The sequence below is a fragment of the Catharus ustulatus genome, chromosome 9, assembly GCF_009819885.2.
Source record: "Catharus ustulatus isolate bCatUst1 chromosome 9, bCatUst1.pri.v2, whole genome shotgun sequence".
Taxonomy (NCBI): Eukaryota; Metazoa; Chordata; class Aves; order Passeriformes; family Turdidae; genus Catharus; species Catharus ustulatus.
In genome coordinates, this window is record NC_046229.1 from 15163397 (window position 1) to 15180266 (window position 16870).

Consider the following 16870-nt stretch of genomic DNA (forward strand, 5'->3'; position numbering starts at 1 on the left):
ACAAGGAATTTTTTCAAGTGAGCTGATGGCAGCCAGATACCCACAAAACAATCACAAAGCCAGTTCCAGAGATAAGTCAGTATGAATTTTCCATAACAGTAATTAGCAATTTCTTCTGAATCATAAATTTAGAGGAGTATCTTCTACAAATATGGAATAATTTCCAGAGCAATTATAAGCAACTGAAAAAGTGCAGCTTGGCTGATAGCAAGAGACTACGCCCACTGCCAAATGATCATTGAAGATAAAGGCCAAGAACTGAGCAGCTGGACTTGCCCATTAAGGCAGTCTGTAGTTTATCTCTGAAAAAAACATGTCAGTTCTGCAGGACATTGACCTCAACACAGCACCTGTCACCTCCTGTCGTGAATTAATATGTAGCCACCATCCATAGAAAATTGATCAAATGCTCTCTTGTAGGGAGCAATACTGACAGCAAAAGCATATAGCCTATTTTGTTAAATTAGGTCTAAAACATTAGGAAAAAACCCCACCTTGCAACTTTATGGCTCTTGAGAGGCTTGTGGTGAACTGCAGGTAAAAATCAATAAGGGAATATATAAAGTCTTTCCTTCTATGTTTATACGGTTTTTTTTTGATCAGTGGGTACCTTGGGAAATATTTGGGAAACATCTAATGCCAAGAAAGAAGGAAAGGGTGGCAGTGGTGAAGTATTGGCTGCTGATGTAAACTTCCTTTGGAGCTTTTTGCTTTAAGTCTAGTTAGTCACACTGAAGGAAGCCCAGGCTGCCCTTAGTTAAGAGTAAACTAAAACGTCCCTCAAAATTGTAACATCCATGGTGTGCCAAACACTTTCCCGAGGCCCCAGATTCTGCTTGGATTCCCAGTTGAAGGGCATCAAAGAATATTTTTCAGAAGATCTGGCAGAGCAAGTCCTTGGCCAAGTTGCTTTTGTTTCATAGTGGATTCAGGAGTTGGCAATCTCAGATATTGTAGAAACATGACGTAAGTCCTTTCACTTCTCTCTAAGTAGGTGGGTCTTCAACTGGAATGAATTTGGCATCAGTAGATTAAGCCTTCCCTGCAGAAGGATGTAGTTTATTGCTGTCTGTATAGCTGGTACAGGGAGCAGGGGAAATTGCTGTACTCCTGCTTTCATCCTTTCCCTTAGCACATCTACATGACATAATTGATATATTCTTGGCAGGTCTGGAATTATGCTGCAGTGATGAATATTCCTGTTTCTGGGTCAGAAGCTGTAAAATTTGGAAAATATCTTCCATATTCACAAAGAAATGCATATGCTTCTTGGCACGTTAGCAACCTGCTAGAAAAGCATCCCACACTGGCAGAACAGGGGTTAGCTGAGAGCGGGAAATGTGCCAGTAGCCTGGAACAACCCAAAAGGAAAACAAGGAGTTAAATGCCAAATATATCATTCTGTTTAGGAGAGAGAAGGAGGCTGCCAGGGGTATTCAAAGATGCAGGAATGTGGGATTTTGGGAAGAGCAGTCTAATTTGCTATTCTAAACCCTGCAGTTTAGAGGCAGTGCTGCAATGCTAAGGCAAGCTGGCCTCAGAAAGAGAATCCCAACTAAGGCAGGTACATATTCATGACCCAAGCAGAGCCCACACCGTCAGGGTGAGGCTGATCAGGATGGATGGATTAAACCATCAATCAGTATATGCCAACCCCTTGCACTGCAGGCACATCTCAAATGCAAGAGAAGAAAATGAAGACGCGTAATGATTTAAATTTAGCAAATTGTTTCAAATGTGTATTGAAAACAACTGCTGTAGTTGCTACAGAAATGCTATCTCATCTAGAAATCAGAATGATTATAGAGTGAAAGGATATGTGGCTCCAGAAGTAATTACCATAGGAACAGGTGATTTCTACTAAAAACACCTGAGAGTCATTAATCTAGAAGAAATTTATCTTTTTTGTCCTGAAATGACCCTCTCATTCTAAGTCTATGTAGGGTAAAATACATGAGTTTCATGAGGGAATTATACGTCTGATACAGAACTTTCGGCTCTATCAGAGTGAAGGGCTGGTCTTGCTAGGGTATTCCTAATTGACAGTTGCCAACAAATCTGTAAAAAAAAGGATGAAAACCTGCTGAGAGTCACTGAAACAACATCATCAAATCCATACAGTTCTAAAATGGCTGAGTTGACTTTCCTAGAGTGTATTTTTAAAAATCTCATATAGATCAGCAAAACAAATGAAATTTGAATTTTCAGATTGGGTCTTTAGTGAAATATTTTAACATACAGAGACAGGAAATCGTTCATATTTGCATTACTTTATTTTTTAACCAATTGTGTTGAAAGAAAGAAGACAAGCTACTTGTATATAAGCAGTGATATAAGGCATTTCAGCATAAAGAGATTTTATATAAGAAAATTAAGGAAACTAAAGATTAGGGCTGGAATAAGAGTTGACAGTCTGAATGTTAAGTGATGGTATACACATAATATCTATAATCATTGGTATGTTTTGCAGTTAATCAATGACTATTAAATTGTTTATATAGCATAAGATGTGTGAGTAGTGTGAATGTGAATACAAACATCCAGCTCTAACTCCTTATTTCTGTTATCTTCACCTACACATGTAATGCTATGACCATGGGTATGGTTCATTTAATGTTTCACAGCACTGTTGAATTTTATTTATTAGATTTCTGAAGAAAAGAGTGCTTGGGTAAAAACATTTATGCAAATCCATCACTGCTGCATGTGCAGTAAGTGCATGTGGTTATTTGAGAACTAATGTCATTGCATTGGTGCACACACACATATATGGTGCTGGGCATGTATATGTAGGATTTTGCTGGAATACATGCAATGACCAGCAGATCTTTGTCCACTAAGACCCAAAGGGCAGTAATGTCTATTGGACCTTGGTGGATTCCCACATATGCAGCCTTTCCAGCACAATTTGCTAGCAAAGGAATGAGCTGTACCAGGAATATGCTAAAGATGCTGCAGCATATCTCATTTGTTAGCGATACCACTGCTGTCTTCTCAAGGATATCAAAATGCCTGTCAGCACCTGGATGAAAATCAGCTGACTCAGACTCAATCTGGCCAAAATGAAAATTATGATGGCTGGAAGGGGGAAAACATTTAAAACTGGGATAAGATCTTTGCCTGAGACATCATCTTCAGATGTTTATTTAAATACTATAGCACCTCAGAGTTCTATTTTTTGTCATTGTATGAATGATCGAGACGACAGATGGCAAAACTACCCTCTCCTTTTCCCATGCTTAAGTTCTCCTCCTGGTGCAGATCTGGCCATTGCAATCCACATGCCATTCCTTGGCAGAGTGAATTACTGATAACTCGCTGAACCTCTTTTTAAGTCCATAAAGAATGTACAGATTCCAGCTTTGGCAAAATGAGACAGCCCTCTTCAATAGTAGCTGCTTCACTGCCCCCAATGATTTGCAGATTATTTCCTCAGTGTTTGAGTCTTGTTTCTGATCTTCAAAGCAACAGAGACCTGGCTTCCTCAGAGACAGCTACTTTAATCATAGAAACACAGCTACTCCCCTGAAGAAAGCAGTATTACACAGATCAGGATAATGCAAGGGAAAAGGTGAAGAAAATCAGAAGAAAGTCCCTTAAACTGAAAAGTTCATTGATCAAACCTCAACCTACATCAAGGTAATTCAGGTAAGTGTTCCCAAAACTTTGTAGCCATATAATCCAGGCAGCTTGTACAACTGTCAAGGTAGAGCACACACTGGCTAGATCTGCCCAGTGTTCCCATACAAGGTACTCCACTGCACCGGCTCAGGAAACTGGAATTTTCCTTTGAAGTATCTACTTTAATGTGCATTAGCGTACGTGTATAAAATCCTGTCTTATAGTAAGGTAATTCAGTATTAGACTGTGACAGTGTGTGCTTCACGAGCAGGCAGCCCACGGTGCTGGGAGAGGATTTTGATAGCCCCTGTGAAGGACGGTAGCCAGAACAATTCCTTCAGCCTTGGGGAAAGAATGCTGCTAAAAGAGGCTGGGTATCACATACATTGTCCTGGCAGAATATATACAGTTTGTGATCCATAAGATTAGCACTTCTGCTCTCCACTCTCTCCACTTTAAAGCACATAAAATAGAGCCTTTTTTTGATAAGCATTTCCTTCCAGAACTAAAACACTCAAAGTGTTTCACATGATAAATATATAAGGAGAGCTATCATCAACTTGAAAGTCACAATACCACTTGAAAATGTGTAGCTGTAGCTATTTATGATGGGTGGCAGCAAAAGGGGGGGAGGAAAAAAAAAAAACCTCTTTCCTGGCAGCTCGCTTGCTTTCTACGTTTTTTTTTTTTTTTCCTATAGTCTGGTAAGCCGTGTAAAAACAGTCACTGAACAGGCGGCAAGTGCGAGTTTCCTCCCGTCGGCCGCCGGGGTGCAGGCCCGGGCGGGTGTCCTCGGGGATGCTCAGGGGCGCGGGGCGGGCACAGCCGCAGGGCCGCGGCCCGCGCGGCCTCCCGGGGTCACCTTGGGCACAGCGGCGGCCTCGCCCCCGCTTCGGCCGCTGCCCCGCGGGCGGGCCGGGCCGCGCCTGCCCTGCGGCAGCGGGGGCGCTCGGGGGCCGCCACCGCCAGGCCGGGGGTGCGGCGGCTGCCAAGACCCCGCGTACAAAGGCCGCGGGCATCCGCCGCCCCCGCCCCCCCGGGCCGCTGCCGGGCGGGGGCCGCCACCCGGCCTCCCGCAGCCCCTGCCCGGACCAGCCCCCGCCCGAGGCGGCGGCAGCGGCCCGGCCATGGTCGGCTGCGCCCCCGCGGGCGGCGCAGCGGGAGGAGGCGCCGCCCCGGCCGTCATTTCCGCCGAGTGCGGGGCGGGGGAGGGGGCAGAGCGCTCGCCTCCTCCTCCGCGGCGGCCGGAGACACAGAGACCCAGAGCGGGGCCAGGGCAGCTCCGCCGCCGCTGCCGCCGCCGCGCCCGCGGGCCGCGCCGCCCCGCCAGCCGAGCCCGGCCCGGCCCCCGCCCGGCATCCCTCCCGCCCCCCGCCCCGGCCCGGCCATGGGGAACGCAGCCACCGCCAAGAAGGGCAACGAGATCGAGAGCGGTGAGTGAGGGGGACGCGCCGCCGCCGCCGCCTCCGCCCGGCTCCGCTCCCGGAGGAGGGCCCGGGGCCGGGCCTGGCGCGCCCGCCCCGCGTCGCCGCCGCCGCAGGCCCCGCGGCCTCGGGCCGAGCCCCCCGCCCCTACAGGCCCGGCCGCGGCCTGCGCGGCGCCGCGGGGAGCTCGCCCGACGCCCGCCCCGCCACGGGGTTCAGCGGGCTCTCGGGAAACCAGCGGGACAAACCCGCCCGCGGCCGCCGGGCCGAGGCCGCCGCCGGGCCGCGCGTGCGGCTGTCCCGCAGCAGGTGTCCGTCCCCGGTGGAGGAGGAGCCGGCGGCGGGGCCGCGGTGTCGGCGGGCAGGTGTCGGCGCCTCCGCCAGCCTCCATCCTCGCCCCGGCCCGCTCGCTTTCCCCACCCCCGAACACACCCTGCCGGCGGGGGAGGCCGCCCGCCCGCCGCGCTCCGTCTGCGGCGGGAGGGTTTTCATCCCGCTACCGCTACGGGGAATGTAGGTCAGAAACTCCTGTGCTCGCCCGGATCGTGCAGCTCCGGTGACCCCGCGGCCGTGCCCGCGCCCCGCGGCGCAGCCCCAGCCCCGCGGCGTGTTTACATCGCTCGGGAGCGCGCTGGGAGAGCCCTCGGTACTGCGCTGCTCTTCTGAGCCCTCGGTAAAATGGAAGACAAAAGCATTGATCTGAACTCGTCATGGCAGGGAGCTTTCTGCTGGTGTTTCTGTTCATTTGTTTGCTTTGTTTTTGTTGGTTGGTTGGGTTTTTTTTCCCCCTCTGAGTATTTCAGCATAACTTTAAACAATATAAAGCTGATTCAGTTGTTGGGAAGAAAACCCTAGACTTTTTTCTTTTTCATTTTGACTTCTTTTCTAGTGAAAAACTTTGGGTACGTTTGTGATGGATAAGAGTAAAGACAAGACATAGTGAGCAGGCAGTTGTGCAAGCTCAGTGTTGTGACAATACCCTTTGTTACTGGAAAATCCTAGGGCATTAAAATGGAAAAGAATTTAACATCGAAGTTGTTTTTGTTTGGTTTTTTGTTTGTTTGTGTTTTTAGTTTGTGTATTTTTGTGTATTTACTATTGATGTCTGGGGTAGAACTGGGTAGCCCGATTTGCATAGGCTGGGTCCTGCCCACACAGCATTCCTCCAGCTTCCCAGGGATCTGCAGTGGGTGCTTCCAGCTGTGGGAGCAGGGGCTCTGCTCTGCCTGACCTACCCAGCGCTGATTGTTGGTTTCACCTTTCAGTTCTTGTGTCTTAGCTCACTATTATTTTAGACTTCATAATCCAAGTCTGAGTATTTGACCATTACTGTTTAATGGTTTTATTTTTCAGTTGAGTGTATTAATGTTGATGGGAAGTATTGTAGTCTAACTATAAAGATAAGTATGGAGAGCGTGGATTGCTTGAAGTACTTCAGATGACAAAACACTATGTTTTGTACTTCATGGTAACTGTACCACTATTAGTTGGTGCAATTAAATTACACTACAACGCACAATGTTTACTTCCATTTTAATGAATTCTCATATTACAAAATACAGTATTTTTTAGACTGTAGAAGGAGTTTCCTTCAGAACCTTTCTCTTTCCCTTTGTTAGTTTAAAAATGAAATGCTGCTAGAGCCATCAAGCTCAGATGTTTAATTACTCAGTATATTTAGCAGCAAAAAGCTCTGTAATGATACAGCTCCTGTAACCAGGAGAAAAAATTGGTCATCATTGACATACTGCTGGAAAAGACTAGGATTCACTTACCATGGAAGATTGATAATATATGAATACTATACAACTAATTATTTATTAGAAACAATGTTTGGTTTACTGTCAGTGAATGTTAATTGTTATCTATTCATATGACACATGGCAACTAAAAACTAAAGAAAAACATGAAATGTGATGGAGCTTTACTATTTCTGAATTATTAATTTGCACTGTTGAACCAGTTTTCGAGTTTTGCATGTTAAGCGTCCTCAGTAGTATGCATTCCAGACTACAGGACACTGAAAATGAAACTGAAGGGGTAACAGAAGAATATCCAGCTTTGAATTCTAAAGGTGATGTTACAATTCTAAAGGTGGTGTTACACTCTTGATCCATGCATGGAGCTTATGGAATTGTGTGGATCAAGGGCATGTTAAGGTCCCTGGAAGAACAATGAAGGGTAACGTGGCTTCCCCTGATAACTGTACTTACTAGTTCATGAAGTGTAATTTGAGACCACTTGCACTGTCTATGTTCAGCACAGAAAATGCTGTTCACCCAACTATGGCCCTTATATCCTTCTCATTTATTGTAGCTTTCCATTTTTAGTCAAGTATCTTTAGTACTTGTTACTTCACTTAGGCAATGAAGTGGAATAAAACCATGAGTATGTGAGCACCAGTAGTAGATGAGAGCAAATGTTTTGTAGTATTTCTGGGCTGAAGTTGCAAGTGAATGAAATCTGAGTGGTGGTGGTTTCTTAAGCTTGGTTGCCACAAGAGTGGATCGGGCTTGTGTAACAGGGAGGGCAAGATACATTGTGTATGCAGAAGATGGAAAGGAAAGCTTCAGTGTAGTCTGTCAGGGGTTTATTTCTATGGCCTTCTGTTCCAGGTTGTCCTAATATGCATTGGATTTTGACTTGGCGGACCAAAACTAAAAGTTGTTATTTGATAACGAGGAGCTTCAGGGTTCTGGCTCCATTTTAAACTTTATTTGTTTTAAATGCTTTCATGGTTTTCCACAGGGCGCAGCAACCTACAAATTCTGAGGGCCTTTTAAAATAGTAAATAAGAATCTTTCATTTGAAATCTGGAGAGACACAATTATTAGTTGCCATAAGTTACTCTGATTCCTCATCCTAATATTCATTTAATTATTCTCTTCATTGTTTGTTGAGGTTTTTTTCAGCTGCTCAATTTACAGTTGTTGAGAACTTTTGCAACCTATAAGTTAAAAATATCGACATGTAGTAAATTATGGGTTTTTTTAAAAAGGCCTCAGGGAGTCTTCCTTAACTTGTTGCAATTAATGTAGGAAAATGTTAGCTTTATTATAATTCATTATCTTGGAATAAATTTTGAAAGTAGCATGAAACATAACTATAATACATCTGAGGTTTAAAAAAGGTCACATAACTTTTTAATTTACCGAGTAAATCTGTTACTTTCAAAATCATTATTAATTTTATACAGAACAGGAGTGTTTTAACTTGACTAGAACTACTTTCAAAACTAGAATGAATGTCAGCCCTGCAAAACTATGTACTTTGTAGAAAGTTTTGTGTATTTTACTTCTGATAACACAGTAATACAGATTTTTAGAGTAATTATGATATATGGCTCTGAATTATTTGCCCTATTAGATATGCAAAGGAATATCTAATGGAATGTCATACATGACAGCAGGAGGTTTGGCTATAAATTAATAGTAATCCCACTTGGTGTTTTGTTTGTGGTTTTTGTTGGGTTAATTTGTTTCCTCCATTGTCCATTCCTCTGTTCCCCCCACAGATTCAAGAGTACTTAGGGGAGATGTTGTCTCTTTCTTTATAACCATTAAACTGGATAAGAGACCAGGGGATTAGAATACACTCCTTAGGGACTGGAAGATTTGGAAACTTTCTCTTCTTCCGGTAGATCCTGATGATGTGGGCTTGGCTTCTGAATTTTATTTGCTGGGATTCAGATGGTCTTTGCTGCTTTTTGTGTGGCAGTATGTGGTAGCAAATTGCTCTTAAAATGTATTTTAAAAGGAAACTACATGATTTTCAAAGCATAATTCTGTACGTGTATCTTCTTACCTGGTAGCCAGATCTCCAGTTCTATTAATCCAGCATGATTTTACTAACTTTAACTTCTTTGGTTTTTAAATAGCAAAGTACAGAATGTGTGATGTGTATTCTGCATGTGAGTTTTATGTTCATTCACTCCTCCTTCTCCTCCTCGTATCTTCAGTATGACAGAGTTCCCATTACAGTCAATTCTTTGCATTTTAACTCTTATAATTATTAAGTAGTGCTCCTTTGAAGTGTACTTGACAGGAAGATGCAGCCTTCTACTTTTTCTTTTTCCAGCAGATTTTAACCTCCTTTGGGTACATTTCTTTAAAAGTGACAGGTTTTTTTTCCTTATTTTTCATGTGTATTCACTGCTGGGTCATTTTGTTGTATTTTTTCCTTAAGACCAAAAGAGACCACAAGTTCATTTCTTGTTAAGACTAGATGAGGCAAGACTATCACTGCTGACCTTGGTTAAATTAAAGCTGATGAAGTAAAGATGAAAAGCTCTGTTGGTATCTATTGGTATCCCAAGGTAGGCTGATTCCCTATCACTTTTCCAGAGACTTTTGCTTCAGTGTTTTTGATCAGAGTGTAGTTTTGTTAAACAGAGAACGTCTTTTTTTCTTTTGCTCATCAAGTTTAGCTCTCCAATTTTGAAATGGGTAGCTAGTTGGAGCCTTGGTCTTGGATCAGAACATCAACTAAAATATGTATTGTATACAGAGTAATTAACAATATATATTGGAGTGATGCTGGAATGGTGTGCATGAATAACGTCTCTAAATGTATGTAAAGTTTCTTTCCCACTATGTTGGGGTTGTATCATCTATTAATCGGGTAGGTTTCAGCAATAAGAAAATAATAAATAGTTGTAATGACATGCTGAAGAAATACCTGAAAATCCCTCTGCTGTAATTGCCAATGTAAGACTACCAGTGTGCATCATGTGAAGAGAGGCACCATCTGAAAATTCTGCTTTAATTCAAAACAAAATGCTTATTCACAGCTTGGACTAGCAAAGAGGGAGGTTATCACTCATTAAAGATAACCACATGGTAGCATAACAGAAGGTCAGAAGGGCCTCCAAGTGATAAATCGGTTTGTATTTAGCTGTTGTGGTTAGGCCTTTATTACAGGCTCAGACTACTCTAAAGACCGAGTATTTTAATTTACTTGGCATTCCCTCCTTGCTGGGTTTGTTCAGTGTTTGTTCATCTACCCATCCACATTTGTAGGCGTGACATAATGAAAAGTAGTATCTTGGATAATGCTGGGATTTCTCATAGTTTTCAAGTCACTATGTTCCTTAGCCTAGTTAAGGCTATGCTGTGCTGCGAAGATGAAAGCTCCCATTGGTTCAGGGAGCAGAATGGAAGGATGCAGCAGTGCAGGTTACAGTGTGGAATGGAGGGCTCTGCTCCACTCCACACCAGACTGGCAGGGAGTCTTCCCCAGATAATGAAAGCTCTTCTGGAGCTGGCACATTCCTCCTTTGGACAGAGCTCCTTTGGGAAGGCTGTCAGATTTTGTGTTTTGCCTGCATACTTTCTAGGCATCTAGACTTGTTTGTCCAGAAGCTTTTTTTCCTAAACTGTAGTGGTTGGTTTAATAAAGAATATTGTTTCTGCTATACAGCAAGTGAGATCCAGATCAGATATGAGTAGACTGGTTTGTTTTGTTTTATTTAATCAATGCTTCTAGCATTTAAACTTGCAAAGTTTTCAGTGTTAGGAACCTTGAGTCAGTGGGGATTTTCCTTATCAACTTGTGAAATTTAAGGCTAGAACTTGGTAAAAAGTGTACCCTGCAGTGCTGCTCTCAAGCTTTGTCTTTGTTTCAGGTACAAAGTGCCATTTCATAAGCATTTCTTTCATTTGCAGTTCTGGTTTTCTATCCCCTGCCACTTGTTTTCCTGCCTCTGTGCCCTCAAGTGTGCTGGAGTAACTATTTATGAGACAACAAGGTGAACTGAATTTGAGATTGATCTAGGTTAAAAATAACCCTACAGAAAAGGGAAAGCAAAGAAGACTTTAGTTAACCTGGATTTGGCTTCCTGATACAGTTCATTGCAGCCACACAAGCAGTTGTACCAGTGCAGGTGGGATATGGCACAGAGAAAAGAGTGGATAGCAGGCACTAAATAGGAGGAGCTGCCTGACCTACTGCTGGTGCCAAAAGGAGAGCTGTGGTTTCAGGCTGTACTGCAAGTATTTTCCTACCATAAGCAGTTTCTCTGCTGTGAGGTAGAAATGCTTCCTGGGAAATGGGAAAGAGGACAAAGTAGCACTGGAGCTCTGAGGAGGTAAGTGAAGTGAGGAAAATGTTGTGTTAGAGTTGCAAAACTAGGAGATAAAGTAACTTTGTTTTCTTTTTTCTTTTCTTTCCTTTTTTTTTGTTGTTTTGTTTTTGTTTTTGTTTAAACCTTCCCTGTCAATGGTTGGTAATGGAGTGCACACATTTTAATTTTATTTCTTTGTGTTATTATCCTGGTGTTCAGGAGGGCTAGTCATGAGCTAGGACCCCATTTTGTTCAAACAAACACAACGTAATTTGTTCTCTGAAACCACATGTTCTGTTTTGGAAAATAAGGTGAATACTGACAGGAAATGAAAGTGAGACTCTTAGTTTGTGTAGCAGGGGAATTGGGATACAGCAGTTAGAGGGTGTTCTGTGCAGGGAGCTAAAGGGAGATGCTGTCCTGCCGGTGGCGCTGGGATCAGCAGTGGGAAACAGGAGTCTGTTCAGGGCTCGTTTGAGCCTCTCTTTGGCATCCCCCTTGCTGTTTCTTCCGCACCTCAGCAGAATCACATCCGCTGAGAGTAAGGTTTCACAAAACAGCTGAGCCCATCTGGTGACTTGCACTGTTGAAAAATCAGGTTTTATTCCTAGACCCTTCACAGGTCACAATTCAAATGTTTCTCCAGTCCATTGTTAAGGTCTTTTACATAGGCAGGAAACAATGCGAGTTTTATCTCTTTGGGTTATCCACAATTATTTTTGCACACCAAATCAATTCACTGAGGTGTCAGATGGCAAAAGGCAGATTCAAAGGAAGCGCTGAGAGCACCATTGGCAATGAAATGCTCAGGTGGCAAGAAAAAGCATTGAGCTCTTTAAGACATCCACCTGCTAACTTCTTAAAAAAATTGCTACTCCAAACTACTACTTTTCTCATCTGTATTTGTTTATATAAGAAATTACTTCAAGATTCCAAGCACCTAGCAGCTAGCAGTTGGATTTCTAGAGCTATATGAAGGTAGAGAAAAATAGAGGAAAACATTGCTTGTTTCTATCTCTGCACTTGCCATATGGATCTTTAAGACAATAGTATTTTACAAGAGGATTCTTTTTTCTGTTTAAGTTTTTCATTTTGTATTTGTTTCTTTTGTTCGGTTGGTTTATGGGGGGTTTTTTTCCCAATTTGCTATTCAAAGTAAGAAATGCAACAAAGTTTTTATTTCTTTCATTAAATTACTTTCTGCTTTTCCCTGCCCAGAAGGAAAAGGTGTTTGCTGGCTTCTGGTGGAATGAGTTCTGGTACATGTTCCTTGTTATACATGTAGTAAGGATTAGGCTAACTTCTTACCATTATGCTGTGCAGTAAAGGTGTGGAAACACTTTGGTGTTTGTTTTCTGGGGTCTTTAAAGCCACAGTTCTTGTGACTTCAAAATAAACAAAGTTTCTCTGCACTGGGATGTCACCATTCTGTAGTTTTGAGCAAAAAAATTGGAGGTTTTAGAAATACTTTTCAGTAAATCAGAGAAGTATATAAATATGCTCTGCATGTAAGAGCAAAATGGGTGTCCAGATTCTGAGAAAGCAAAACTCTTTTCTATGACATAGCTGATCTTTACCAGAAAAAGCCTGACGAACAGTTTGAGCCAAATCCTCCCCTTAGGGAGGACAGAGAGGTGCTGTTCTACTTACACTGACCTTTCTCTTTAGAGGGATACAGTATTTCTGTGATATACTAAAATAGCAAGGTATCTTAGTTGGTGATTTGTAAATGTAATTGTTAGTTTGTTATTCCTCTACCTCTTGTTAACTTGTATCTTTTTGCTAAACTGCTGTAATATTTGAACAGCAGACATCAGGAACTTTGATTTTTTTTTTTTTTTTTTTTTTTTTTTTTTTCATTCAGGTTAAGCTGCTTCCAGGAAATATGTACTCATTAACATACTGCACTTGCTGCTAGCACTTGTCTGTAAACCCAGAGACATCCACAGCTGCCATGTGGCTCAAGAAATTAAAACAAAGGAAAGTGTATTTTTGGCAAGGAGACGGAAACTTGAAAGATAGACAAGACTGTTACTTTGCCTGTGCCTAGAATCACTTTGCTTTTCCCACTCACAAAATGACATAATTAAGGGTGTACGTACTCTGCTACTTCAGCAGTTGCATTGTTATAGTAATTAAGGTTAGTTTTGATTACTGTAACATTAGGCAGTTTGAAATTCTTTTGTCTTGCAGTAAGCAGCAGTAACAGTTTTATTGTGTATGTAAATTCTGATTGTTAAGCATATGATAATCTAGCGTTACTTTGCACAGGGTAAAATTGTGATTTAACTGTACCAAAGTCTATCATTAAGATAAAGTTTTTAATGCAAATTACCTATATTCAAGCATTCTATTAACTGATCCATAAATTAATGTGGAGGATGGAGGTTTCAATCAGGGTTTCTCATTAGAAAACAGGGTAGGTGAATAGAGGGAGAGGGAGAGCATTGCATAGCTAAAATCAACCAAACCCATTGAAAGATCATGGTATTTTCCTCTAACAGGTATGATGAAAGGAGATGTTTTCACTAACTTGTTGAAGACTATTTTATATTGGGCAGTTTTGAAAAATTCAATGCCTCAGTTATGTTTGTTCCTTGTGAAAACTTGTGTAGTGAGAAGCACGTTCTGCATCTCCCAGTTCCGGTCCTCTGCTTTGGGAGCTATGGATTAAACATTCTAAAGCAGTAGAGTGCAACAGTGCATCCCATGTTCAAGCTGGATTCTCTCCCATGGCTGAGAAATCTACATTGTAGTGGTACATGTTTATGTGAAGTGAACTTCAGAGAGAAATTAGGTGCTAAATCTTTTCGCTTAATATAATGGCTTGTCTGAATATCAAATTGCAAGACAAGCAAGTTTTGAAATTTGTTTGTGTACAGCAACTTCATGGGATGTGGAATTGCCTGGGAGATTGAGGGTGTGTAGTGCTTTGTGGTGGTTCTTAGGGTGTTTCCCAGCTCTTTTAGAAATTTTTTTTCCTTTAAAGTTTTTGAAGATGATTGATCAGATGCAAAACTGTCACTAAAAAATTTAGCCTGTTTTTCACACAGATTGCACTAATGCCTAAGAAAGTTCATTTTCTATCTAAATTTGGTTCTATTTTTATGCTTTTTTTCCAAAAAGATTGCTCTTTTGATACCACCTACCTCATTATCCAGTTGTTCATTTAATATTCAAATGCAGAATTTATTTCATTTGCATATTAACTTAGGTTTTTTATATTGAACTCCAAGGTAGGACAATCTTGAACTTTAAATTAATGTGTTCAAAGTTTGAAGTTTTTCAGTTTCAGTTAACATTTTTTGTTTTTAAGCAATACTTACTACCATGTGTTGGTGATCAACATCAAACACTTTGCATCTCAGGTGAACACTCAGGAAAAGGTTGACAAGGATGGAATGATGTCCATGTGAAGAATTACTATGTAATTGCTATGTAAGTGACATCTCTTATCTAGAATAGCTAGAGAGCATGATCTGTAAAACTGTGTGGTATGGGAAGTGAGGAATGTCCTATGCTTGCTTTTTTCTTGCTTTTTTTAAGTAACTGCTTTGAGTCATTGCTTCTATTGGCTTTTTCCTTAGGAACAGATACTAGTTTATTTCTAATAAAACACTAGAGCTCTCCTTGAGAATGAGAAACTACAGAAAATGAGGACAGAGAAAAAACAGGCAACAGCTGGTAAAAGAAGGAATGTGAGTCGGGAAATGTAAAAACAGGGAGCGAAAGGGAGCTCTGAACAGAATATGGTTTGGGTCTTTTCCACGTACTCCCATCCCAGAAAATGGAGCTGAGAATGCTGGCTAGAGATGCTCTGCCTGAGGAGGTCAAAATACCACAACTGTTGGGACATCCTGAAAAACTTCTTCCACCTGGCTGCAGCTTGGTCAGAGCAGCAGTGTCTCTGATGAAGAGATTCTGCATGATGTGGAGGCTCAGAGAGGAAATGTATAAATGTAAAGGTGAACCAAGAGCATCTTAATAAGAAGTTTTGGAGAAGCTGAAGTAGAGGTTGCTGTTAATCCCACTTGGGCCATGGCATGTATGTGTTCTACCTTATCCCAGAGGGAACTAGCTTTCAGGACCCCAGGCAGAGCATTATGGATGTGCTCATATCTTTAATGTATTTTTCCTGGCTGGGCTCTGCATTTAGCCCAAAGCACAAGCTGATCCACCTGGCATCATGCCTCTTCTGATGGTAGAAGGTCCTGTCCCCTGCTGTCTAGGCAGGGCAAATAGTGAGAAAGTAAAGTATGAGGCCATAATGGAATTTTCCAAGAGGAGGTGTGAAGATGAACAGGATGCCATGAAGCCTACTGAAGTGCTGCATGGGGAAGACTTGTATCTCACAGGACAATCTTCTGCTGGGGTTACTCTTGCTTCAGCTACTCTTGTTGTGAGTTTAGCACTTGCTGCAGAGACAGAGAGGACACTCCTGGCTCCTTTATTCCAGATGCCCAAAGGTACATTCTGTGGTTTGTTGTGCCAGAGGTGCCAGGTATACCTTGTGAAGTTTCAACCAGTTCTTGTGGGGTTTTTGGAGGTTGTTGTTTTTTTTCATTGAGGTGGGTTTTGGGGAGTTTGTTTGGTTTGTTTTGGTGTTTTTGTTTTTGTGGATTTCTTTTTTGTTTGTTTTTTGGTTTTCTTGGTTGGTTTTTTTAACGGAAGGTGTGTCTAGAAGTTTGGTACTTTCAGGAGCTAAAATGGTATTAGTTGTTCACTTCGGAAGAGCTGGGATTTTTTTGTTTGTGGTAGTTTTTGGGTTTTGTATTTTTTTTTAAGCAGATGCTTGAAACTATGCCATTTATTAAAGAAAAATATTTACTAAGTAATTGACAGCAGAAATATAGAACATAATTTGACCAAATAACTGGTTCTTTTCAACTATAAGACAGTGTTGTATGATGATTTGGTTGAATTTTCAAACCAGTTATAGCACCCATTACTTGTAACTGTTACTTTAGAGTGTTTTTTTCAGGCCCTCTTTTAGAAGCAATTTTATAGTGTCTACTGGGCAAGAGTCTTCAGAGTAGAACCTGATTTTTGCTGGTGTGATATTTTCAAAAAAACACAAAACATGTTTGTACTGTTTCCAGCTTGAGGTTTGAGGCTATAATTATGAACCATTTTTCAACTTGCTGCTTATAGAGTACTTACATGACCAATTTTCTTTGGCAGTAAAGCTGACTTGAAAAATGCCTGCCCTTATCACCCCTACTGCTCTGCTCATAGCTGCAATTCATTGCTGCTCCTGTGCTGATACAGCTGTTCAAGGACTGTAGACTCTGCGCCTCACCACGATGGTTAAAACCCTTGCTCCCACCTGGTGCTGCAGTTGTAACCCTTTATTTCGTGGACCTATCTTAAAACACCACCTTGCCTTGTGTTGGGCTGATAGGAGGGATCCAAAACAAGGGGGAAATGGTGTTGCAAGTGACTTCTGAATTGAGGAAAACACACATTTCACTGAAGAGAAGCGGAAAATGCTATTGTTGCATGGTGTTGATATCACCTTTTAGATATGTTAACATGAGATAGTTTTTAATTTGGGAGACTCTTTGGAGCCTTCTCTTGATCCAGAGTTGCTGCTGACTAACTTTGTAGTGCTATGCATCACCATGCCATTCTCAAATACTATCTGCAAGAGTTGTCCCATTTTTTGCTTACAACCGAGACTAAAATAGTGTTTGTATCATTTTGGTTCTGTTAAATGTGATTATCCTCATGGTCGTCAGCACAATTTATTTTGACAAAGGTATCA

At 41.9% G+C, this 16870-nt stretch overlaps 1 protein-coding gene across 2 annotated transcripts in view; it reads left to right on the plus strand.

Annotated features, from left to right (window-relative positions):
- Positions 1 to 4957: 4957 nt before the first annotated feature.
- Positions 4958 to 16870, plus strand: part of PRKACB (protein kinase cAMP-activated catalytic subunit beta) — a 68047-nt gene continuing 56134 nt past the window's right edge. The window contains exon 1 of one of the 2 annotated variants that reach the window (XM_033067256.1): positions 4958 to 5054. In XM_033067256.1, coding sequence (XP_032923147.1) covers positions 5009 to 5054 — 46 coding nt within the window. In that variant the 5' untranslated portion in view covers positions 4958 to 5008. The remainder of the gene's footprint in view (positions 5055 to 16870) is intronic. The other variant, XM_033067255.1, reaches the window with a different exon arrangement.